Source organism: Salvelinus namaycush, chromosome 18 (assembly GCF_016432855.1).
Source record: "Salvelinus namaycush isolate Seneca chromosome 18, SaNama_1.0, whole genome shotgun sequence".
Taxonomy (NCBI): Eukaryota; Metazoa; Chordata; class Actinopteri; order Salmoniformes; family Salmonidae; genus Salvelinus; species Salvelinus namaycush.
The window spans coordinates 12812524-12835194 of record NC_052324.1 but is presented as its reverse complement, the minus strand read 5'-3'; the positions used below and the strand labels follow the sequence as shown (position 1 = coordinate 12835194).

Sequence of the window (22671 nt, the reverse complement as noted above, 5' to 3'; positions counted from 1 at the left end):
TTCGTCTAGCCACTCTACCATAAAGGTCTGATTGGTGGAGTGCTGCAGAGATGGTTGTCCTTCTGGAAGGTTCTCTCATCTCCACAGAGGAAAAGCTCTGTCAGAGGAAAAGCTCTGTCAAAAAAGCTCTGTCAGAGTGACCATTGGGTACTTTGTCACCTCCCTGACCAAGGGCCTTCTCCCCCGATTGCTCAGTTTGGCCGGGCAACCAGCTCTAGAATGAGTCTTCTTGGTTCCAAACTTCTTCCATTTAAGAATGATGGAGGCCACTGTGTTCTTGGGGACCTTCAACGCTGCAGAACTTTTTTGGTACTCTTCCCCAGATCTGTGCCTTGACAGTTCTGTCTTGGAGCTCTACGGACAATTCCTTTGACCTCCTTGCTTGATTTTCGCTCTGACATGCACCATCAACTGTGGAATCTTATATAGACAGGTGTAAAGTTTGGTGGAGGAGGAATAATAGTCTGGGGCTGTTTTTCATGGTTCGGGCTAGGCCCCTTAATTCCAGTGAAGGGAAATCTTAACGCTGCAGCATACAATGACATTATAGATGATTCTGTGCTTCCAACTTTGTGGCAACAGTTTGGGGGAAGGGCCTTTCTTGTTTCAGCCTGAAAATGCCCACATGCAAAAAGCGAGGTCCATACAGAAATGGTTGTCGAGATCTGTGTGGAAGAACTTGACTAGCCTGCACAGAGCCCTGGCCACATCCCCGTCAAACACCTTTGGGATGACTGCGAGCCAGACCTAATCGCCCAACATTAATGCCCGACCTCACTAATGCACTTGCAGCCATGTTCCAACTAGTGGAAAGCCTTTTCAGAAGGGTGGAGGCTGTTATAGCAGCAAAGGGAGGACCAACTCCATATTAACGCCCTCATGATTTTCAAATAAAAAAATAAAAAAATATAATTTTATTTGTCACATGCGCCGAATACAACAGGTGAAATACTTATTTACAAGCCAATATCTAACAATGCAGTTAAGAAAAATAAGTGTATTTACTAAAAGAAACTGAAGTAAAAAATATAGTGTGTGTAGCCATTTGATTAGTTGTTAAGGAGTCTTTAGGCTTGGGGCCAGAAGCTGTTAAGAAGCCTTTTGGACCTAGACTTGGCGCTCCAGTACCGCTTGCCGTGCGGTAGAAGAGAGCACAGTCTATGCCTAGGGTGGCTGGAGTCTTTGCCAATTTTTAGGGCCTTCCTCTGACACCGCCTGGTATAGAGGTCCTGGATGGCAGGAAGCTTGGCCCCAGTGATGAACTGGGCCGTACGCACTACCCTCTGTAGTGCCTTGCGTTCGGAGGCCGAGCAGTTGCCATACCAGGCAGTGTGGCTCATACATGCTTGTAAGAAGTTATAAACCATTATACCAGCAGGCTTTAAAAAGTGTCAGCCAAACTGATTATAATGACGCACCGTTCTTCCATTCGCTGTAGGCTGTGACAGAGAAGCCGACCCCGTCCACAGTGGTGAAGTTCTGGCGGGCCAGCGCCTTCCCTCCTGTGTCATGGTTCTCATGTTCCCGCACGGCTTCTGAACACGAGCCGTTCCCTCCACCAATCACAGATACCAAGGCCCAGGCCTGCCTATGGAAAGAGACACCAGAGAGAGAGAGAGAGAGAGAGAGAGACAGACACACGAGAGAGAGAGAGAGAGAAAGAGAAGAGAGAGAGAGAGCTTTTTTAAGTTGAACAGAAATTGAGGTAACACTTTACCTAAAGCATACAGGTAGGTATAACACTATGGTTTGAGCCTTTGTATTGTCTTATAACAAGGTTTATTGTTATGTTATGTCTCTCCATACATAAAATTATAAGGATGACTGACTATAAGACATTATAAGTGGGTTATACATACTCATGACAAATCTTACAACGCATAACTGCATCATAATGTATTACACCAGCATGCTTCAAGTATAGTGTTAGAGACCCATTTCGCTAAGGAGGAAGCCTATTTACGAATGTCCCATCTTTAGCTTTTGACACAACCAAAAAGGGAAGAACGTGTTTAAAGTGTGTCCAAGCCCAGTGTGACAGAGCCGGCCTCACCCTGTGCACATCCAGAGGTTAAAATAATCACTGGACTGATACAAATGGTCAAAATTCAATCAACATTTATTATGCTATCAAACAGATGGGTTTGAAAGAGGTTAAAATACAGACCACGCAAAAATGTTATTAAAGCAACAAAAATACTTTCTGCAAAGCATATTATTTTATTTCACTACAAGCCGATTTATACTTGATTTGGCAATGTGATCCGGAGGCTCCATACAGAGGGTATGATGCAATTGCAAAGCCTCCGGACGCCAAATCAAGCTCTGTACCGCATCGCTGTGTGCCTCCCAAATTTTTTAACAATGCGGAGGGCTCCATATAGCTCCGCCTTGAAGGTAGGTGGAAGCTGTACGTCCTGAATAAACACAAACTCACTTCCTTGACAACAGCTCTGTGAAGCACAAGAGGTAGGAATGCCCTAACTTCTGAAAAGGCCGCATCGCAGTAAATGCTGTAAGGTCAATGCAGACGCCGGAATGACCATTTAAAAAATGTAATTGGCTTCACCTCTTCCAAGCATTTTTCCCCCACTGTTGAAACAGTCCACCTTTCAAGACACAAAAAACAATTAAGATAAGATGTGGCCAATTACTAGGTGTGTCCAACACACCTGAACACACTCAAATTGACAAAACAAAACTACTGACTGATGAGGATGAAGTTGAGGGTAAATATATACATACAGTTGAAGTCGCAAGTTTACATACACCTTAGCCAAATACATTTAAACTTAATTTTTTACAATTCATGACATTTAATCCTAGTAAAAATTCCCCGTCTTAGGTCAGTTAGGATCACCACTTTATTTTAAGAATGTGAAATGTCAAAATAATAGTAGAGAGAATAATTTATTTCAGCTTTTATTTCTTTCATCACATTCCCAGAAGTTTACATACACTCAGTATTTGGTAGCATTGCCTTTAAATTGTTTAACTTGGGTCAAACGTTTTGGGAATTTTTACTAGGATTAAATGTCAGCAATTGTAAAAAACTAAGTTTAAATGTGTTTGGCTTCCACAAGCTTCCCACAATAAGTTGGGTGAATTTTGGCCCATTCCTCCTGACAGAGCTGGTGTAACTGAGTCAGGTTTGTAGGCCTCCTTGCACGCACATGCCTTTTCAGTTCTGCCCACAAATGTTCACTCCAATACCTTGACTTTGTTGTCCTTAAGCCATTTTGCCACAACTTTGGAAGTATGCTTGGGGTCACTGTCCATTTGGAAGACCCATTTGCGACCTAGCTTTAACTTCCTGACTGATGTCTTGAGATGTTGCTTCAATATATCCACAATTTTCCTGCTTCATGATGCTATCTATTTTGTGAAGTGCACCAGTCCCTCCTGCAGCAAAGCACCCCCACAACATGATGCTGCCACCCCTGTGCTTCACGGTTGGGATGGTGTTCTACAGCTTGCAAGCCTCCCCATTTTTCCTCCAAACATAACAATGGTCATTATGGCCAAACAGTTCTATTTTTGTTTCATCAGACCAGAGGACATTTCTCCAATAAGAACGATCTTTGTCCCCATGTGCAGTTGCAAACCCTAGTCTGGCTTTTTTATGGCAGTTTTGCTGAGCGGCCTTTCAGGTTATGTCGATATAGGACTCGTTTTACTGTGGATATAGATACTTTTGTACCAGTTGCCTCCAACATCTTCACAAGGTCCTTTGCTGTTGTTCTGGGATTGATTTGCACTTTTCGCACCAAAGTATGTTCATCTCTAGGAGACAGAACACGTCTCCTTCCTGAGTGGTATGACGGCTGCGTGGTCCCATGGTGTTTATACTTGCGTGCTATTGTTTGTACGGATGAACGTGATACCTTCAGGCATTTGGAAATTGCTCCCAAGGATGAACCAGACTTGTGGAGGTCTACAATTGTTTTTCTGTGGTCTTTTCTGATTTCTTTTGATTTTCCCATGATGTCAAGCGAAGAGGCACTGAGTTTGAAGGTAGGTCTTGAAATACATCTACAAGTACACCTCCAATTGACTCAAATTATGTCAATTGGCCTATCAGAAGCTTCTAACACCATGACATCATTTTCTGGAATTTTCCAAGCTGTTTAAAGGCACAGTCAACTTAGTGTATGTAAACTTCTGACCCACCGGAATTGTGATACAGTGAATTATAAGTGAAATAATCTGTCTGTAAACAATGTCATGCACAAAGTAGATGTCCTAACCGACTTGCCAAAACTATAGTTTGCTAACAAGAAATTTGTGGAGTGGTTGAAAAACGAGGTTTAATGACTCCAACCTAAGTGTTTGTAAACTTCCGACTTCAACTGTATATGGACTGGTTTGAATTATGAAACAGTTTCGTGCCTAATTAACACAAGTACCAAACATTAACACTAAGTACCAATCACACATTTAAAATGTATAAGTAAAGATCCATTGACTGCAATAAAATGCATGTGTCAGTTCACCACACTGCGGTTTCATCAGTCGCCCGCCATCGATGGCTCATCCCTCGCTCATCAGTAACCAACCATTGGCCCGGTCTTTCCCCAGGAGGCTTGGCACTTTTCGCTCTACAAGTTGTTTGGCAGTGAGTGAGTGGAACCAAGCCTTCCCCGGCATTCCTGGTTTCCACACACACAAAACAAGCTGATTTAAGACTTTTACAGCCCAGTTCAGAAGTTACTACTGCTTCTACTGCTCTTAAATGTTGCCAGGGCCATTTCTAATAATACTAACTAATACTGATGGTACAAATGTCACTGTAGGCATAGCTTCTTCTACTGTAGCTACAATGCCTTCACAAAGCAATTTTTAAGTCTTGTTATAGATTTAAGTCAAAACTGTAACTAGGCCACTCAGGAACATTCAATGTTGTCTAGGTAAGCAGCTCCAAAGTATATTCGGCCTAGTGTTTTAGGTTAATGTACTGCTGAAAGGTGAATTTGTCTCCCAGTGACTGTTGGAAAGCAGACTGAACCAGGTTTCCCTCTAGGATTTTGCTTAGCTCTATTCAGTTTCTTCCTTAGGTCTTGCCAATGACAAGCATATCCATGACATGATGCAGCCACCACCATGCTTGAAAATATAAAGAGTGGTACTCAGTGATGTGTTGGATTTGCCCCAAAAATAACACTTTGTATTCAGGACATGAAGTTCATTTCATTGCCACATTTTTTGCAGTTTTACTTTAGTGCCTTGTTGCAAACAGGATGCAAGTTTCGGAATATTTGTATTTTGTACAGGCTTCCTTCTTTTCACTCTGTCATTTAGGTTAGTATTGTGGAGTAACTACAATGTTGTTGATCCATCCTCAGTTTTCGCCTATCACAGCCATTAAACTCAATTTAAAGTATGGACACAATTTTCTATTTTCTACATTGTAGAATAATAGTGAAGACATCCATACTATGAAATAACACACATGGAATCATGAAGTAACCAAAAAACTGTTATTTTATATTTTTATATTTGAGATTCTTCAAATATTCTTGCACACTCTTGGCATTCTCTCAACCAGCTTCATGAGGTAGTCACCTGGAATGCATGCCTTGTTAAAAGTTAATTTATGGAATTTCATTCCTTCTTAATGCATTTGAGCCAATCAGTTGTGTTGTGACAAGGTAGGAGTGGTATACAGAAGATAGCCCTATTTGGTAAAAGACCAAGTCCATATTATGGCAAGAACAGCTCAAATAAGCAAAGAGAAATGAAAGTCCATCATTACTTTAAGTCATGTTTAACACTTTTTTGGTTACTACATGATTCCATGTGTTATTTGATAGTTTTAATGCCTTAACTATTATTACATAGGCTTTCACCAAATTGTAAGGAATTTCAGGATTTTTATTTCTTGGGGTGGATTATCCATTTATGTGGTTATTTTCAACCATTGCGTAACCTTTTCAGGCGTGATAACCGTTTTAAACCATTTCCCCTTGCATTACTGTATGGATTTTAGCCTCGCATCTGAAGAGGCACTCCACACAATGACGTCTGGAAGAAGGCCTGACTGTCAGCTCTCTGTGGAGGCTGATCCTAACGACACAATCACGGGCCAACACGCCACTCAGCAGATCAAAGAGCACCTTTACCCGCTGAAATAAAAACAAGAACCATCTGTGAAAGCACCCTGCCCTCCCAGCAGCCATTAGTCAGTGTTTGTGTGTGTCTGTATGCATGCATGCATGTGTGTGTAAGAGAGAGCAAGAAAGTGCCAGTGAGAGAAACTGCATGTTTTTAATTTTTAATTTTATCCCAGAACATCCTTAATTGCCCGACACACTTCACACACTTTTTTAACTGGCTCTTTGTTTTGGCCAGTAATGGCCCTGTGGAGAATAGATGAGGTCACGGTACTACTGTCCATCAGAGCTCGGTCCTCTCAGATTAGGTAGATGACACATGGCCAGGACGCACCAGGCAGGGGCGGACAAAGGGCTTTTAAAAACAGACAAACCATTTGATGTGAGGGAGGGCAATGGTCATTACTGTCACTCTATGCAGTGGGTGTGTTTGATCATTGATAGTGTATCTGTTGGCTTAACATGGATTGTTGCTGTTCGTTTCAGAGGCTCACCTGCAGGATCCTGGGGGGCAGATGATGCATGAATGCCCATAGGCACAGTACAAGTGTGTGTGTGTCAGGGTTTCCATTAAGGAAATGTGGCACCAGACAACATGACCGGGAAGGTTTGAATTTACCGGCAATTTGAGGAATTTACCGGACCCATATGCATTGGGAGTGTAACCCATTAGGGCAACCACCCACGGTGCTCAGAATGACAGAAATCACATTTAGATGATGGTAATTCATCCTAAACAGAACATGCAACTCTTGTAGTGAAGCAGACAATAAAGCATCATTTTATAACAGCGCACCTGATGCGCTGTATATGACAGATTTGAACATCTCTGTTAGAAATTCTCAGAGAGGAAACGTCTGCAGAGTTCACAACCTGCTACACTTGTGAGAAACAAATGTGTATTTATTTCATAACCATAATTTACGAGTCAACTGTTTAATTGTCTTTTGTTTGGAGTGCTCCATGTGAGAAATGAGCATGGGTATGGTTTCTCGGTCTTGTTAATGTTGAGGGAGCGTGCGCGCCTCAGCACACATAGAAGTAGCCTGCTGCGCGCAAATGTAGGAAAGTGCCCATTTGGGGATGTTTGATTTCTGACCACATCCAGCATTAATAAGCTGAGCTTCTCAGTATATTTTCTTTTTACATCCATTGCTCACAGTAGGCCTATTCGAAAAATCTTTGCAACAATCTCCCCTTCAATAATCACCAAGCCTCTATGTGAAAGAGCAAATACAATGAACAAAAATATAAAAAGCAACGTGCAACGATTTCTAAGATTTTACTGAGTTATAGTTCATGAAAGGAAATCAGTCAATTGAAATAAATTCATTAGGCCCTAATCTATGGATTTCACATGACTGGGAATACAGTTTTGCATCTGTTGGTCACAGATACCACAGTTTCATCAGCTGTCCGGTTGGCTGGTCTTAGTCGATCCCGCAAGTGAAGAAGCCGGATGTGGAAGTCCTGGGCTGGCGTGGTTACACATGGTCTGCGGCTGTGAGGCCATTCAGACATACTGCCAAATTCTCTGAAACAATGCTGGAGTCAGCTTAAATGGTAGAGAAATTAACATTAAATTATCTAGCAACAGCAACAGCTACAGACATTCCTGTAGTCAGCATGCCAATTGCATACTCCCTCAAAAATGTTGACATCTGTGGCATGGTGCTCTGTGACAAAACTGCACATTTTAGAATGGCCTTTTATTGTCCACAGCACAAGGTGCACCTGTGTAATTACCATGCCGTTTAATCAGCTTCTTGATATGCCACACCGGTCAGGTGGATAGATTATCTTGGTAAAGAAGAAATGCTCACTAGCAGGGATGCAAGCAAATGTGTGCACAACATTTTAGAGCAATAAGCTTTTTGTGCATATGGAACATTTCTGGTATCTTTTACTTCAGCTCATGAAACATGGGACCAACACATTACATCTTGCATTTATATTCTTGTTCAGTGTATCATCATCATCATCAGATGATCCCATTTATCCAGTGGAGACATAATAAAATACCTTTCCCTTGCTCAACAACTGGCTGCCCTGAGCTCACTGGCGCTGGCCTGGAATAGGCTAGGTGATACAATGTCACAAGTTTGTTCGAGACAGCTTCCAACTGGATCCAGTTGATTGATTTGATACTATGTTGCGCTTGACTAGTGCAGACAGGCAGACAGGCTGAAGAGAGAGATGAATGTGATTGAAAGAACCAGAATTTATCAGTATATTAACTACTGTTTTTATATGTCGGCTTTATGTATTTTTATTTAGTTGACAATGGAAGTTTTAGGCCAACGGCTGCATTGGCCATCTGAGTTCCACGCGCTCATTTAGGTTATTTATACAAGCTCCCGATTGGTGCTCTAAAGGCACTGCATCTCAGTGCTAGAAGTATCACAACAGACCTTGGTTTGATTCCAGGCTGTATCACAACCGGCCGTGATTGGGAGTCCCACAGCGTCTGGGTTTGACCGGGGTAGGCCGTCATTGTAAATAACAATTTGTTCTTAACGGACTTCACTAGTGAAATAAAAAAAAATATGAATCTGCCAATGATCACGGTGTATCAAGTGGCTGGTGCTCTTGCATTAGTTGAATTTTATCATTTACCACATGAGAATGACTTTGATCAATTAAGACGTTATTGAAATGAAACTGTTCCACGGAAATGTGAATATGAAAATCATAACTGGCACGCAGATAGGTAGAAATGGTATGATAAATTGAATGTTTCCCCATCCTTGAAACTCTTGTGCCGCCTAATGTTTTTAGAAAATAATTGCCTCCATGTTTCTATGGTCAGATTTTCAAGCAAAGTAAGGCATGCCTAATAATAGGAAGTAAAACATTCAGGTTTCAAACCATTAAGTATGTTTTCAAAATGCAAACTGCCTCCAGCTCACATTGTAAAGTGGTGGGTGAGGCGCTGATCGCCAGCCTACCGTTGTTTTTTCTCACGGTAAATTTGGCAGGGAACAACTTTATTCATCGGCTTTTCATTTTATATATAGGTCAAAAGCCGTCAATTACCAGCTGACTAAAACCCTGGTGTGTGTGTGTGTGTGTGCAAGCTTGCGTGTGTGCATAGTCTGAAGTGCGCCTGTGCAATAACTCAATTCGCCCTTGCACTCCTTTGGCAAAGGGTACAAACACTGTCAACTACCCTGAACCCTGCTAGCTAGCTCACACACAGACATGCAAGCTACGCACAAACAAAATCAGTGTGCAATCAGGAAGCATAACAGACCCTGTTTATGGTGCCGGGGCAGTACAACTGATTTGTGATCAGTTCATGAAAGCGTCACGCTATGGGTTTGATTGATATGGCGCTGGGGACCAAAGCGTTGCCTTGGCAACAACTCCACGTGTGAAACGTGACTAATTTACACTTACCTAAGGGAATTGTTTAAGGGCATTGCATAGATTTTTAATTAGGTAAGCGCATACTGAAAGGGTTTTACGGTAGTTTTAAGGCATGTACGGCAGTCTCTGGTTACTATGAAGACGCAGTGTTGCCAACTTAGTGACTTTGTCGCTAGATTTAGCAAGTTTTTAGACCCCACCAGGGAGTTTTATTGGTTAGAAAGAGTATAGCGACAAATGTAGCTACTTTTGAAGGCTGCCCCAGCAACTTTTGGTTGATTTCCCAACTTCCCTTTTTGTGTGTGTGCTTGCGGCTCTGCCGGCTGCTGTGTGTGTGTGTGTGTGTACACCAGTGGCGGTCGGTACCATTTAAGATTGAGGGAAGATTGGCCTTATTTCTATTACAGCATATCGGATGACTGTCATTCATATTCCCTTCACCCAGCTCAACGTAACATCGATAGGTTTAAGCTACTACATGATACTCCTTATACCCATACATTTTCCCTATACCCATCACAAGGTTGCTACAACCTAGCCTATGAATGAAAGTTTACAACGGAGGTGCACAGGTCGAGATACATTTTTGTAATCAAGGTGACAGACATTGAAACATTCAATACCGCCTTGCAATCTTTTGCCTGCATCTAGCTGATCTAGGCAGATATCATTAGTCCAAAAGCTGCAAATTAGTTTCTATTGGATAAATTCAGTTAATTTTTATCTCCGTTTAGTTCAGTTTGCTTCTGTTTAAGAAAAGGGGTTTATAAAAAGAAAAATGTTTTATCACATGCAAACACAGTTCACTTTCATAGCAGCCACATACAAACAGCATGATCCTTTTGATCGTTGTATTTGCGAATGCGCAAATTAACGTTATTTCTTGAAAAATAGTTGGCAACACCGCGGAGACAACCTGATTCACTGAACTTCTCCTCAGAGGTCATATTTATTTTGGGAGATGGCAAAAATAAATTTCTACATTCAAGACAGTAGAAACAAATTGATTCAGAAGATAAAACACATTTAATTTAGTTACTATTTTCTCCACTTGTTTCTATTACTTTCTAGCATGTCAAGATAACTTATAGTAGGTAGCTAGCTAGCTTTGTAGCCATGGATTGTGCACCTTCCATTGTTTAACTAAGTAGCTAGTTATACACCTAGCTAGGTTGTTGATGTTTTCCTTTTGCAACCAGGGCAGAGGAAAGCAACATTCATCTCCACAAATGCTGTTTACATTGAAATACCCTTGTAAAATTGACTATCCTACCGATCCTTGACTTCGACGATGTCATTTACAAAATAGCCTCCAACACTCTACTCAGCAAACTGCATGTAGTCTATCACAGTGCCATCCGTTTTGTCACCAAAGCCCCATACACTACCCACCACTGCGACCTGTATGCTCTACTTGGCCGGCCCTCGCTACATATTCGTTGCCAAACCCACTGGCTCCAGGTCATCTATACGTTTTTGCTAGGTAAAGCCCCGCCTTATCTCAGCTCACTGGTCACCATAGCAACACCCACCCGTAGCTCGCGCTCCAGCAGGTATATTTCACTGGTCACCCCCAAAGCAGACCTTTCCTTCGGCCGCCTTTCCTTCCAGTTCTCTGCTGCCAATGACTTGGAACGAACTGCAAAAATCACTGAAGCTGGAGACTTATATCTCCCTCTCTAACTTGAAGCATCAGCTGTCAGAGCAGCTTACCGATCACTGTACCTGTACACAGCCAATCTGTAAATAGCACACCCAACTACCTCATCCCCATATAGTTACCTATCCTCTTGCTCTTTTGCACCCCAGTATCTCTACTTGCACATCATCATCTGCACATCTATCACTCCAGTATTAATGCTAAATTGTAATTATTTCGCCTCTATGGCCTATTTATTGCCTTACCTCCCTACTCTTCTACATACTGTACATACATACACATGTATTTAAAATCTTTTCTATTGTGCTATTGACTGTACATTTGTTTGTGTGTAACTCGGTGTTGTTGTTTTTGTTGCACTGCTTTGCTTTGCTTTATCTTGGCCAGGTCGCAGTTGTAAATAAGAACTTGTTCTCAACTGGCCAACCTGGTTAAATAAAGATGAAATAAATAAATATCCATAATGAATTAAGCACTTAAGGGACCTCATGGGCATCCTTAACTTCACTTAAGGGGGGGGAATAAAAAAATAAAAAAATAGCCTTAAAATGTTTTGTGCAAATCACTTAAAGTTAACGAAACTTTAAAGGTAAAGGGGAAAATTAACTTAAGATGTTTTATGAGCTCTACACCTAAAATAGTGAGACACCCAAACTAGACTATTTGAATGGGTTTTACAGCAGATCACAAAAACAAACAAAAACGTTGTCCTGTATTCAAGTCACTTCCATTGCTAAAGGTCCGTATTTATGTGGACATGATGTGTGTCCCTCTATGTTCAGGGGAGATGGTGTGTTTTGACCTGTTCGGGAACTCTGTGTAAAGGCGAAAACTACAGTCTCAGCTCATTTTGCACAAATCCTGGAAGCAAGCCTGTTTAACCCTCCAGCCATTCACTTCCTGACGGAATATGGAGTGATATTCTGCTGGCAGATAAAATGAGATCCTGCTGGCGCACCCTTTGAAGGAAAGGGTGCGCCTCTATAAGGCATGAAATATTAGGCTTGATCTTGAAGGACAGAGTAAAATGAAACCTCTGTCACCGCCATGAGAGATGGGTAGTATAAACAGTTACACACCCCTCCAGACAATGACGCAGCTTCAGATGGAAAGCAATTGGATATTCCTGTGACGCGCTACACACTGTGATGCTCTCAAATGAGATGACTCTCTTGCGTCACCTACGACTCCATCTCAAGTCATTGTCTACCTATTCTTTACCAAATTCATTAGGTTATATTGATTTTGTATTCAATTGTATTGTTACCTGTATTTGAGGTCATGGACGTATGTACTACCAAGCAGGCTCTGGATGGTTCTCTTAGTCTCGTCCAGCAGGCTCTTGACAGCCGAGTCTCCCACGGCCAGCGTGACGATGCGCCTCGCAGGCAGCGACCGGAGCAGCTGCGTGAGCCGCCGGCTGTCGTTGCGTGACTCGTGCGTGTCGTAGCGCTCGCTGAACAGCACACCGGCCGTGTCCTGGTCCACCACACGCAAGTTGATGCCACGGCTAAAGTTGCGCTGGAAGGCATAGCCCCCCGTGGCTAGGCCTGAGGAGGAGACGCTGCGGGTCAGGAGGGTCCACGACAGCCTTTCTGTCCCGTGAATCTCCAGGGTTGCACCACCACGCACCCCGATGAACTTCCGGCCCAATTCCGGTACTTCCGCGACTGCCTTTTCGTCTGAACGGCCCAGCAGGGCGATTGTGGCCTGGGAGCGGTAGCGGCATTTGGGGGCACCGATGTGCAGCGAACCCCCGTCTTCAATCAGCACATGGCGCGTTCTGAGAGTGATGTTTTTGGAGCCCTCAGCATTGTCTGCAAAGACCACTCGGCCTGCGAGGAGACAAATATAAATGACAAAACATGAAAACAATCTGTTCAGCAGAGGCTGGGTTCTTTATTCCTCAACTTCATCTCGGAACCCAGTGCCAAATATTGCATGCTGTGACTATTTACACTGGCTTCGGAAAGTATTCATTCCCCTTACATTTTTGCACATTTTGTTACGTTACAACCTAAATAGATTAAGTTACATTTTAAAATCGGGCCTCCCGGGTGGCGCAGTGGTCTAAGGCACTGTATCGCAGTGCTAGAGTTGTCACTACAGACCCAGGTTCGATCCTGGGCTGAATCACATGAGGCTCGAAATTGAGCACAGGTGCATCCTTATTCCATTGATCATCCTTGAGATGTTTCTACAACTTGATTGCAGTTCACCTGTTGTAAATTCAATTGATTGGACATGATTTGGAAAGGCACACACCTGTCTATATAAGGTCCCACAGTTGACAGTGCATGTCAGAGCAAAAACCAAGCCATGAGGTCGAAGGAATTGTCCGTAGAGCTCCGAGACAGGATTGTATCGAGGCACAGTTCTGGGGAAGGGTAGCAAAAATGTCTGCAGCATTGAAAGGTCCCCAAGAACACAGTGGCCTCTATCATTCTTAAATGGAACAAGTTTGGAACCAACAAGACTCTACCTAGAGCTGGCCACCAGGCCAAACTGAACAATCCGGGGAGAAGGGCCTTGGTCAGGGAGGTCACTCTGACAGAGCTCCAGAGTTCCTCTGTGGAGATGGGAGAAGCTTCCAGAAGGACAACCATCTCTGCAGCACTCCACCAATCAGGCCTTTATGGTAGAGTGGTCAGACAGAAGCCACTCCTCAGTAAAAGGCACATGACAGCCCTTTTTGTTTGCCAAAAGGCACTTAAAGACTCTTTGGCCTGAATGCCAAGCTTCACGTCTGGAGGAAACCGGGCACCATCCCTGCGGTGAAGCATGGTGGTGGCAGCATCATTATGTGGTGATGTTTTTCAGCAGCAGGGACTGCGAGACTAGTCAGGATCGAAGGAAAGATGAATGGAGCAAAGTACAGAGAGATCCTTGATGACAACCTGCTCCAGAGCGCTCAGGACCTCAGACTGGGGCAAAGGTTCACCTTCCAACAGGACAACAACCCTAAGCACAAAGCCAAAACAACGCAGGAGTGGCTTCGTTCTCAATGTCCTCGAGTGGCCCAGCCAGGGCCCTGACTTGAACTCGATCGAACATCTCTGGAGAGACCTGAAAATAGCTGTGCAGCGATGCTTCCCATCCCACCTGACAGAGCTTGAGAGGATCTGCAAAGAAGAATGGGAGAAACTCCCCAAATACAGCTGTGCCAAGCTTGTAGCATCCTAACCAAGAAGACTCAAGGCTTTAATCGCTGCCAAAGGTACTTCTACAAAGTACTGAGTAAAGGGTCTGAATACTTACGTAAATGTGATATTTCAGTTTTTTGAAAAATATTCTAAAAACCTGTTTTTGCTTTGTCATTATGGGGTATTGTGTGTAGATTGATAAGTGAAAAAAACTATTTAACCCATTTTAGAATAAAGCTGTATCGTAACAAAATGTGGAAAAAGTGAAGGGGTCTGAATACTTTCCAAATGCGCTGTACTTCTGAGCTAGCCAGAAACAGCATTCAGACCAGAGAGAGGACCTAGCCTACCTCCTGATTGGATGGTTAGGGAGTATAAGGTGGCAGAAGAGTCCAATCTAAACAGATCTCCCCTCCGAACAACCATGGCCTTCTCTGGGTTGTGACCTGGGTTCCAGCTGCTCAGGGAGGTGCTGTGGTCTGGACAGTTCCCTGTACACACAGACATGACCAATCAAAGACAACATCACTGACACAGCACTTAGATAGAGATACTCTAAGACAGAGCAAAACAGGATATGATAGGTCATTGACTATAGTTCAGTCTCATTCCTGTGGAGCAATGGGCCTAAGTAACTTAGCCAGGTCAGTATTATCAGCTCATAACATCCTCATACTCACAGACACATACACACTCACCATCCAACACGTCTCCACTGGTGAGGCTGAGGATGAGGATGATCGAGAGGAAGAAGGCCCCCAGTGAGACACCGAAGCATATTAAGGTATTCCTCTCCCTCTGACCACGCTCTAGGCGGTGGCCATTCTCTGATAGGCTAAAGGTCGCCCGGCGCTCAGGAGGTGGGCCAATGGGCTTCAGGGGGGGAGGGGGTGGGGCCTTGGTTGGAGGCGGGGAGTGGACGGGTACGACCCTGCCGGGGACGAATCCTGGCGACCGGTGGTTACCGTTGGGCGGGGCCACAAAGACGGGGAAGTAACTGGGGCCATCACTTATCTGCATGGTATCTGTCTGCTACCTACTGACAGAGAGAGAGAGTGAAAGAGAGAGAGAGAGAGAGAAGAGGGGGCCAGGGAGAGAGGGGGAAGAGTGAGAGTGGAAAAATAAGGGGATCTTAAACTCAGGGAAACAGGCAATGATCCAGCAGGCCTTTACTGTTTTCCCCAGGTGGGGAGTTTAGCTGAAATGTATAATTAATCCGTCCAACCAGGACGTGACCGTGGCTGCCCTTGTCCAGAGTAATGAAGGAGATGTTCAATGTATTGCTATATTCTGAAGCCACGTTAAAAGAGAACACAGATGGCACCAATTAGAGTGCTAGAGGAAAATGCCCCCCCACACACACACACAAACACAGCCAGCTGGAACAGTAGTAATGGTCTGACTAGCCAATGATTTAATAATTAGGCCTAAACATGTCAGCAACAGTCCCATCATACATGAGCATCAAACTGTATTCTTTCAATGAGAGAAACATACGAACTATACATATGTGCTTCATACACATTTAATACATTCCTCGTATCAGAAATGCAAGATATGAAAGGAGTAAGTAACTGGCTGGGTTAATCATACACATCTGCAACAGAGTAGAGTGAAATAGAGTAGCATGAAGGATGTAGTGCTGGATTTTGGTCACATATCTATTTTAAACAGTACTTTACAGGCGAATACACACCTCGGTCTCCACTGACAGATGACAGAAACATGTTGCATCCTTACATTAAGTAACTTAACTTTTGAACGACATGGAGTGTGCAGTTTGGTTAAAAAACAAAAGCAAGTGTGCATCAAGCACCCCCTTTTTACTATGCAATAATCATAACATTCTTCTGTTGAAAATTCAAACAGTCGCTCCGTCTGTATAATACAGACAGGCCGTTTGCTAAATACTTATAGGAAATCTTCTATCATCTTCACCCGGGGCTGATTGCGGTACCATCGGAACAATGTGAGGTCTCCTACCTTGCACGGGATTAATCTGTGCCTTCACTGACCATTCGCTCTCTTCCTAAATGCAAGCGTTGCCCCCGACGCGTGGACTGACGGAACTAATAATTAGAAAAATCAATCGTTTGCGTTCTGTGTACTTTTTATACTTTTACATGGTGTTTTCTTTAGGGGCTGTAGACCGCCAGCCCCATTCACAGGCGCGGTTTGGAGAGAGGAAGTGAGGAAGAAGGAGCGCACGAGCACGTGGGAGGAGCTTGAGTTGACTCCCACTGCCGCCACCTGCTGTCGCACGAACGGTAGACAGGGCATAGGCCAGGGAGTCTGTTGTTCTTGTTCTTCTTGTTCTTCTTGGTGTGAATTTCCGGCAAGACTCGAAGCTTTTATATATGTATTTATTTTTAGCGTGTCATAAACCCTGGATGAATGACAGGTGGCGCTGTATTGAAGCCAATGCACAGCCATCTTGGCACTCCTCCATTGTAAAAAAAAATATATATATTTTGGAAGCTATATAAATGCATAACTAATATCTACATTCGTTTTGGACACGCTTATTATATTACAGACACCTTTTCATTCCTCCCAAACAAGGTAAATGCCTTTTATATTCTCTCCGGGGAATATAACAATGTGCCTTGCGTGAAAGCCTCTGTCTTTCCGGATGACTGTGTGATCTTGCTCTCCATGGCCGATGTGAGCAAAACTTGAAACAGGTTAAGAATCACGAGGCCGCCTGGCCAGACGAAATACCAGGGTGCGTTCTCAAAGCATGCGCAGACCAGCTGGCAGGTGTCTTCACAGACATTTTCAATCTCTCCTTTTCCCAGTCTGTAATCCCAACATGTTTCATACTGACCACCATTGTCCCTGTTCCCAAGAACTCTAAGGTAACCTGCCTAAATGACTCATCTGTAATTAAGAAGCGCTTTGAAAGGCTGGTCATGACACACATCAACGCCACACAGGAGGCTGCTGAGGGGAGAACTGCTCATAATAATGTCTGAAACGGAGCAAATAGAATGGTTTCAAACACCTGGAGATCATGTGTTTGATATACACTGCTCAAAAAAATAAAGGGAACACTTAAACAACACAATGTAACTCCAAGTCAATCACACTTCTGTGAAATCAAACTGTCCACTTAGGAAGCAACACTGATTGACAATAAATTTCACATGCTGTTGTGCAAATGGAATAGACAAAAGGTGGAAATTATAGGCAATTAGCAAGACACCCCCAATAAAGGAGTGGTTCTGCAGGTGGTGACCACAGACCACTTCTCAGTTCCTATGCTTCCTGGCTGATGTTTTGGTCACTTTTGAATGCTGGCGGTGCTTTCACTCTAGTGGTAGCATGAGACGGAGTCTACAACCCACACAAGTGGCTCAGGTAGTGCAGCTCATCCAGGATGGCACATCAATGCGAGCTGTGGCAAGAAGGTTTGCTGTGTCTGTCAGCATAGTGTCCAGAGCATGGAGGCGCTACCAGGAGACAGGCCAGTACATCAGGAGACGTGGAGGAGGCCGTAGGAGGGCAACAACCCAGCAGCAGGACCGCTACCTCCGCCTTTGTGCAAGGAGGAGCACTGCCAGAGCCCTGCAAAATGACCTCCAGCAGGCCACAAATGTGCATGTGTCTGCTCAAATGGTCAGAAACAGACTCTATGAGGGCCCGACGTCCACAGGTGGGGGTTGTGCTTACAGCCCAACACCGTGCAGGACGTTTGGCATTTGCCAGAGAACACCAGAATTGGCAAATTCGCCACTGGCGCCCTGTGCTCTTCACAGATGAAAGCAGGTTCACACTGAGCACATGAGCACATGTGACAGACGTGACAGAGTCTGGAGACGCCGTGGAGAACGTTCTGCTGCCTGCAACATCCTCCAGCATGACCGGTTTGGCGGTGGGTCAGTCATGGTGTGGGGTGGCATTTCTTTGTGGGGCCGCACAGCCATCCATGTGCTCGCCAGAGGTAGCCTGACTGCCATTAGGTACCGAGATGAGATCCTCAGACCTCTTGTGAGACCATATGCTGACACATGCACATTTGTGGCCTGCTGGAGGTGCTCTGGCAGTGCTCCACCTGCTCCTCCTTGCACAAAGGCGGAGGTAGCGGTCCTGCTGCTGGGTTGTTGCCCTCCTACGGCCTCCTCCACGTCTCCTGATGTACTGGCCTGTCTCCTGGTAGCGCCTCCATGCTCTGGACACTACGCTGACAGACACAGCAAACCTTCTTGCCACAGCTCACATTCATGTGCCATCCTGGATGAGCTGCACTACCTGAGCCACTTGTGTGGGTTGTAGACTCCGTCTCATGCTACCACTATCAATCAATCAATCAATCAAGTTTATTTTATATAGCCCTTCGTACATCAGCTAATATCTCGAAGTGCTGTACAGAAACCCAGCCTAAAACCCCAAACAGCAAGCAATGCAGGTGTAGAAGCACGGTGGCTAGGAAAAACTCCCTAGAAAGGCCAAAACCTAGGAAGAAACCTAGAGAGGAACCAGGCTATGAGGGTTGGCCAGTCCTCTTCTGGCTGTGCCGGGTGGAGATTATAACAGAACTATGCCAAGATGTTCAAAATGTTCATAAGTGACAAGCATGGTCAAATAATAATCATGAATAATTTTCAGTTGGCTTTTCATAGCCGATCATTAAGAGTTGAAAACAGCAGGTCTGGGACAGGTGGCGGTTCCATAACCGCAGGCAGAACAGTTGAAACTGGAATAGCAGCAAGGCCAGGTGGACTGGGGACAGCAAGGAGTCATCATGCCCGGTAGTCCTGACGTATGGTCCTAGGGCTCAGGTCCTCCGAGAGAGAGAAAGAAAGAGAGAAGGAGAAAATTAGAGAGAGCCAAGATTTTCAAAATGTTCATAAATGACAAGCATGGTCAAATAATAATCAGGAATAAATGTCAGTTGGCTTTTCACTAGAGTGAAAGCACCGCCAGCATTCAAAAGTGACCAAAACATCAGCCAGGAAGCATAGGAACTGAGAAGTGGTCTGTGGTCACCACCTGCAGAACCACTCCTTTATTGGGGGTGTCTTGCTAATTGCCTATAATTTCCACCTTTTGTCTATTCCATTTGCACAACAGCATGTGAAATTTATTGTCAATCAGTGTTGCTTCCTAAGTGGACAGTTTGATTTCACAGAAGTGTGATTGACTTGGAGTTACATTGTGTTGTTTAAGTGTTCCCTTTATTTTTTTGAGCAGTGTATTTTAAACCATCCCACTAATACCGCTCCAGTCATAAGCTTGGGTATATTGGTTCTCTCCAATTAAGGTGCCACCAACATTCTGTGCAACACCATCATTCCAAATACCATATACCCAAGCTTATTCGCCTACCACCCCAACAGATCCAGAGAAGACAATTTCAATTGCACTTCACATTGCCCTTTCCCACCTGGAAAAGAGGGGAAATAACTACAGTATGTTAAAATGCTGTTCATAGACTACAGCTCAGCGTTCAACACCTTAGTCTCCTCCAAGCTCATCACCAAGCTAGGGACACTGGGACTGAACCCCTCCCTCTGCAACTGGATCCTGGACTTCCTGACAGGTTGGGCCCAGGTGGTGAGGGTAGGCAATAAAACCTCTACCACGTTGACCCTCAACACGGGGTCCACTCAGGGGTGTGTGCTTAGTCCTGTAGTCCTACAGCTGCATGGCCGCGCATGACTCCAACACCATCATCAAATTCGATGACGACAAGACGGTGATAGGCTAGATCACCGACAGCAATGAGTCAGCTAACAGGGAGGAGGTCAGAGACAGCAGTGCTGTGCCAGGACAACAACCTCTCAACATCAGTAAGACCAAGGAGCTGATTAAATCAAACCTCACGAATGCTCTTGTGGCTGAATGGAAACAAGTCCCCGCAGCAATGTTCCAACATCTAGTGGAAACCCTTGCCAGAAGAGTGGAGGCTGTTATAGCAGCAAAGGGGGGACCAACTCCATATTAATGCCCATGATTTTGGAATGAGATGTTTGACGAGCAGGTGTCCATATACTTTTGGTGTCCTTAAAAATATTTAGATATCAGGTCATCACAGATTTGGCCCCTGGAGGGCGTGGCACCCATCTGACGAAATAAAGGTTGAATAAAATAAATGAATAAACACAACAGGAAGGAGCAGCTTGGCATCACCTTGATGCAAAAGTAAACAGCAGATGGCTGACAGGAACGACTCCTGGGTCAACTCCCTTATATGCAGACCCAAACAAGGGATGGGATGTTCTGATGGTATTAGGTAGTGGCCTAGAGAGGGATAGTACTATAAACAGTTGAATTTTTGTTACTGAAGTAACCCCTTTTTCATTTACAAGGGAATGTGTGCATTACCACTAGAGGTTGGTGCGGTCTGTTGTATTGACCCTTATGGTAACACCAGAATACATTATCCCTGCAAGCTTGAGGTTAAGGCTTATGCTATGTCTCTCTATGTATCAACATTTCAACTGACTCAAAATGGCTGGTATTTAGTCAGGATCTTTGTGATATTATTAGAAAACATTGTAAGGGATTCATAATTATGACAAGTCTTGTAATGCATTGTTTTGAGTTAGCATGACCCAGAAGTTGTTCCTGTCAATTGTGTGCTGTTTAGTCTTGTATCAAGGTTAATGCCAAACTTCTCCTTCCTGGATGTGTTAATTTATTTATTTTATTCAACTTTCATTTTGTAAGATGGTTGCCAACACAACATACCTGGGGGCGTGACACCAATCTTACAAAAATGAAGGTTGAATAAAATAAATAAATGAACATATGCAGAAAGGAACATTTGTGTTAACCTTGATGCAAGAGTAATATACAATAATAATATATATCATATATGCTATTTAGCAGACGCTTTTATCCAAAGCAACTTACAGTCATGTGTGCATAACTTTTACATGTGGATGGTCCCGAGAACCAAACCCACAACCCTGGCGTTACAAGCGCCATGCTGAGCTACAAAGAACTACAACAGCAATGAACTGACAGGAACCACTACTTGGTCAATTTAATCATATGCGGACCCATACAAGGGATCAAATGTTCTGATAGTATTTGGTAATGTGCCTAGAAAGGGATAGTAGTTTTAACACAAACAATATAAACAGTCAGTGTTCTATGCAGCATCAGCTTTTGAAGTAATTAAAGCTTTAATGCACAAAGGTAATTGATTGTGGTTTCAGCATGGCTGTGCTACGGTCATAGGTACAGTATAGCCTATCTATTTACTAGGCTACTTGTCCAATTATATGAGATGGGGATGATAATTTGTTCCTTCGGGAATATAAATCCATCACTGCCAAAAAAGGTGAGGAATTTATACTGCAATGATTATGAAAATAAAACAAACAGGAAAAAGATTCCTATGTCTAATTACACTGAACAAAAATATAAATGCAACATGTAAAGTGATGGTCCAATGTTTCATGAGCTGAAATAAAAGATCCCAGAAATGTTCCATAAGCACAAAAAGCTTACTTCTCTCAAATTTTGGGCACAAATGTATTTACATCTCTTTTAGTGAGTGTTTATCCTTTGCCAAGATAATCCATCCCTCTGACAGGTGAGGCATATCAAGAAGCTGATTAAACAGCATGATCATTACACAGGTGCACCTTGTGCTGGGGACAATAAAAGGTCACTTTAAAATGTGCAGTTTTGCCACACAACACAAATGCCACAGATGTCTCAAGTTTTGAGGGAGTGTTCAATTGGCATGCTGACTGCAGGAATGTCCACCAAAGCTGTTTCCAAATCATTTAATGTTAATTTCTCTGCCATAAGCCATTGTCATTTTAGAGAATTTGATAGTACGGTTTGCTTATGTCAACGTTGTGAACAGAGTACCCCATTGGGGCAGTGGGGTTATGGTATGGGCAGGCATAAGCTACGGACAACGAACGCAATTGCTTTTTATCCATGGCAGTTTGAACGCACAGAGATACTGTGACGAGATCCTGAGGCCCATTGTCGTGCTATTCACCCGGCGCCATCACCTCATGTTTCAGCATGACAATGCACAGCCCATGTCACAAGGATCTGTACAAAATTTCTGTAAGCTGTAAACGTCCCAGTTCTTCCATGGCCTGAATACTCACCAGACATGTCACCCATTGAGCATGTTTGAGATGGTGCCGTACACTTTGATCCAGAGCGTGTTCCAGTTCACGCCAATATCCAGAGACTTTGCACAGCCATGGTAAGTGTGACAACATTCCACAGGACACAATCAACAGCCTGATCAACTATGTGAGAGGTGTCACGCTGCATGAGGCAAATGGTACTGACCAGATACTGACAGGTTCTGATCCACGCTCCTTTTCTTAAAGGTATCCTTGACCAACAGATGCATAAAGTTTTACCAGTCATGTGAAAGCCATAGATTAGGGTCTAATGAATTTATTTC

General features: G+C 43.8%; 1 protein-coding gene across 1 annotated transcript in view; it reads right to left on the bottom strand.

Annotated features, from left to right (window-relative positions):
• cemip2 (cell migration inducing hyaluronidase 2) overlaps positions 1–16435 on the bottom strand; it is an 83675-nt gene extending 67240 nt beyond the window's left edge. Inside the window, exons 1-5 of the mRNA XM_039013268.1 lie at positions 16266–16435; positions 14981–15321; positions 14633–14773; positions 12407–12974; positions 1419–1588 (exon numbers count right to left, since the gene is read on the bottom strand). Coding sequence (XP_038869196.1) covers positions 1419–1588; positions 12407–12974; positions 14633–14773; positions 14981–15302 — 1201 coding nt within the window. The 5' untranslated portion in view covers positions 15303–15321; positions 16266–16435. The remainder of the gene's footprint in view (positions 1–1418; positions 1589–12406; positions 12975–14632; positions 14774–14980; positions 15322–16265) is intronic.
• Positions 16436–22671: the final 6236 nt, after the last annotated feature.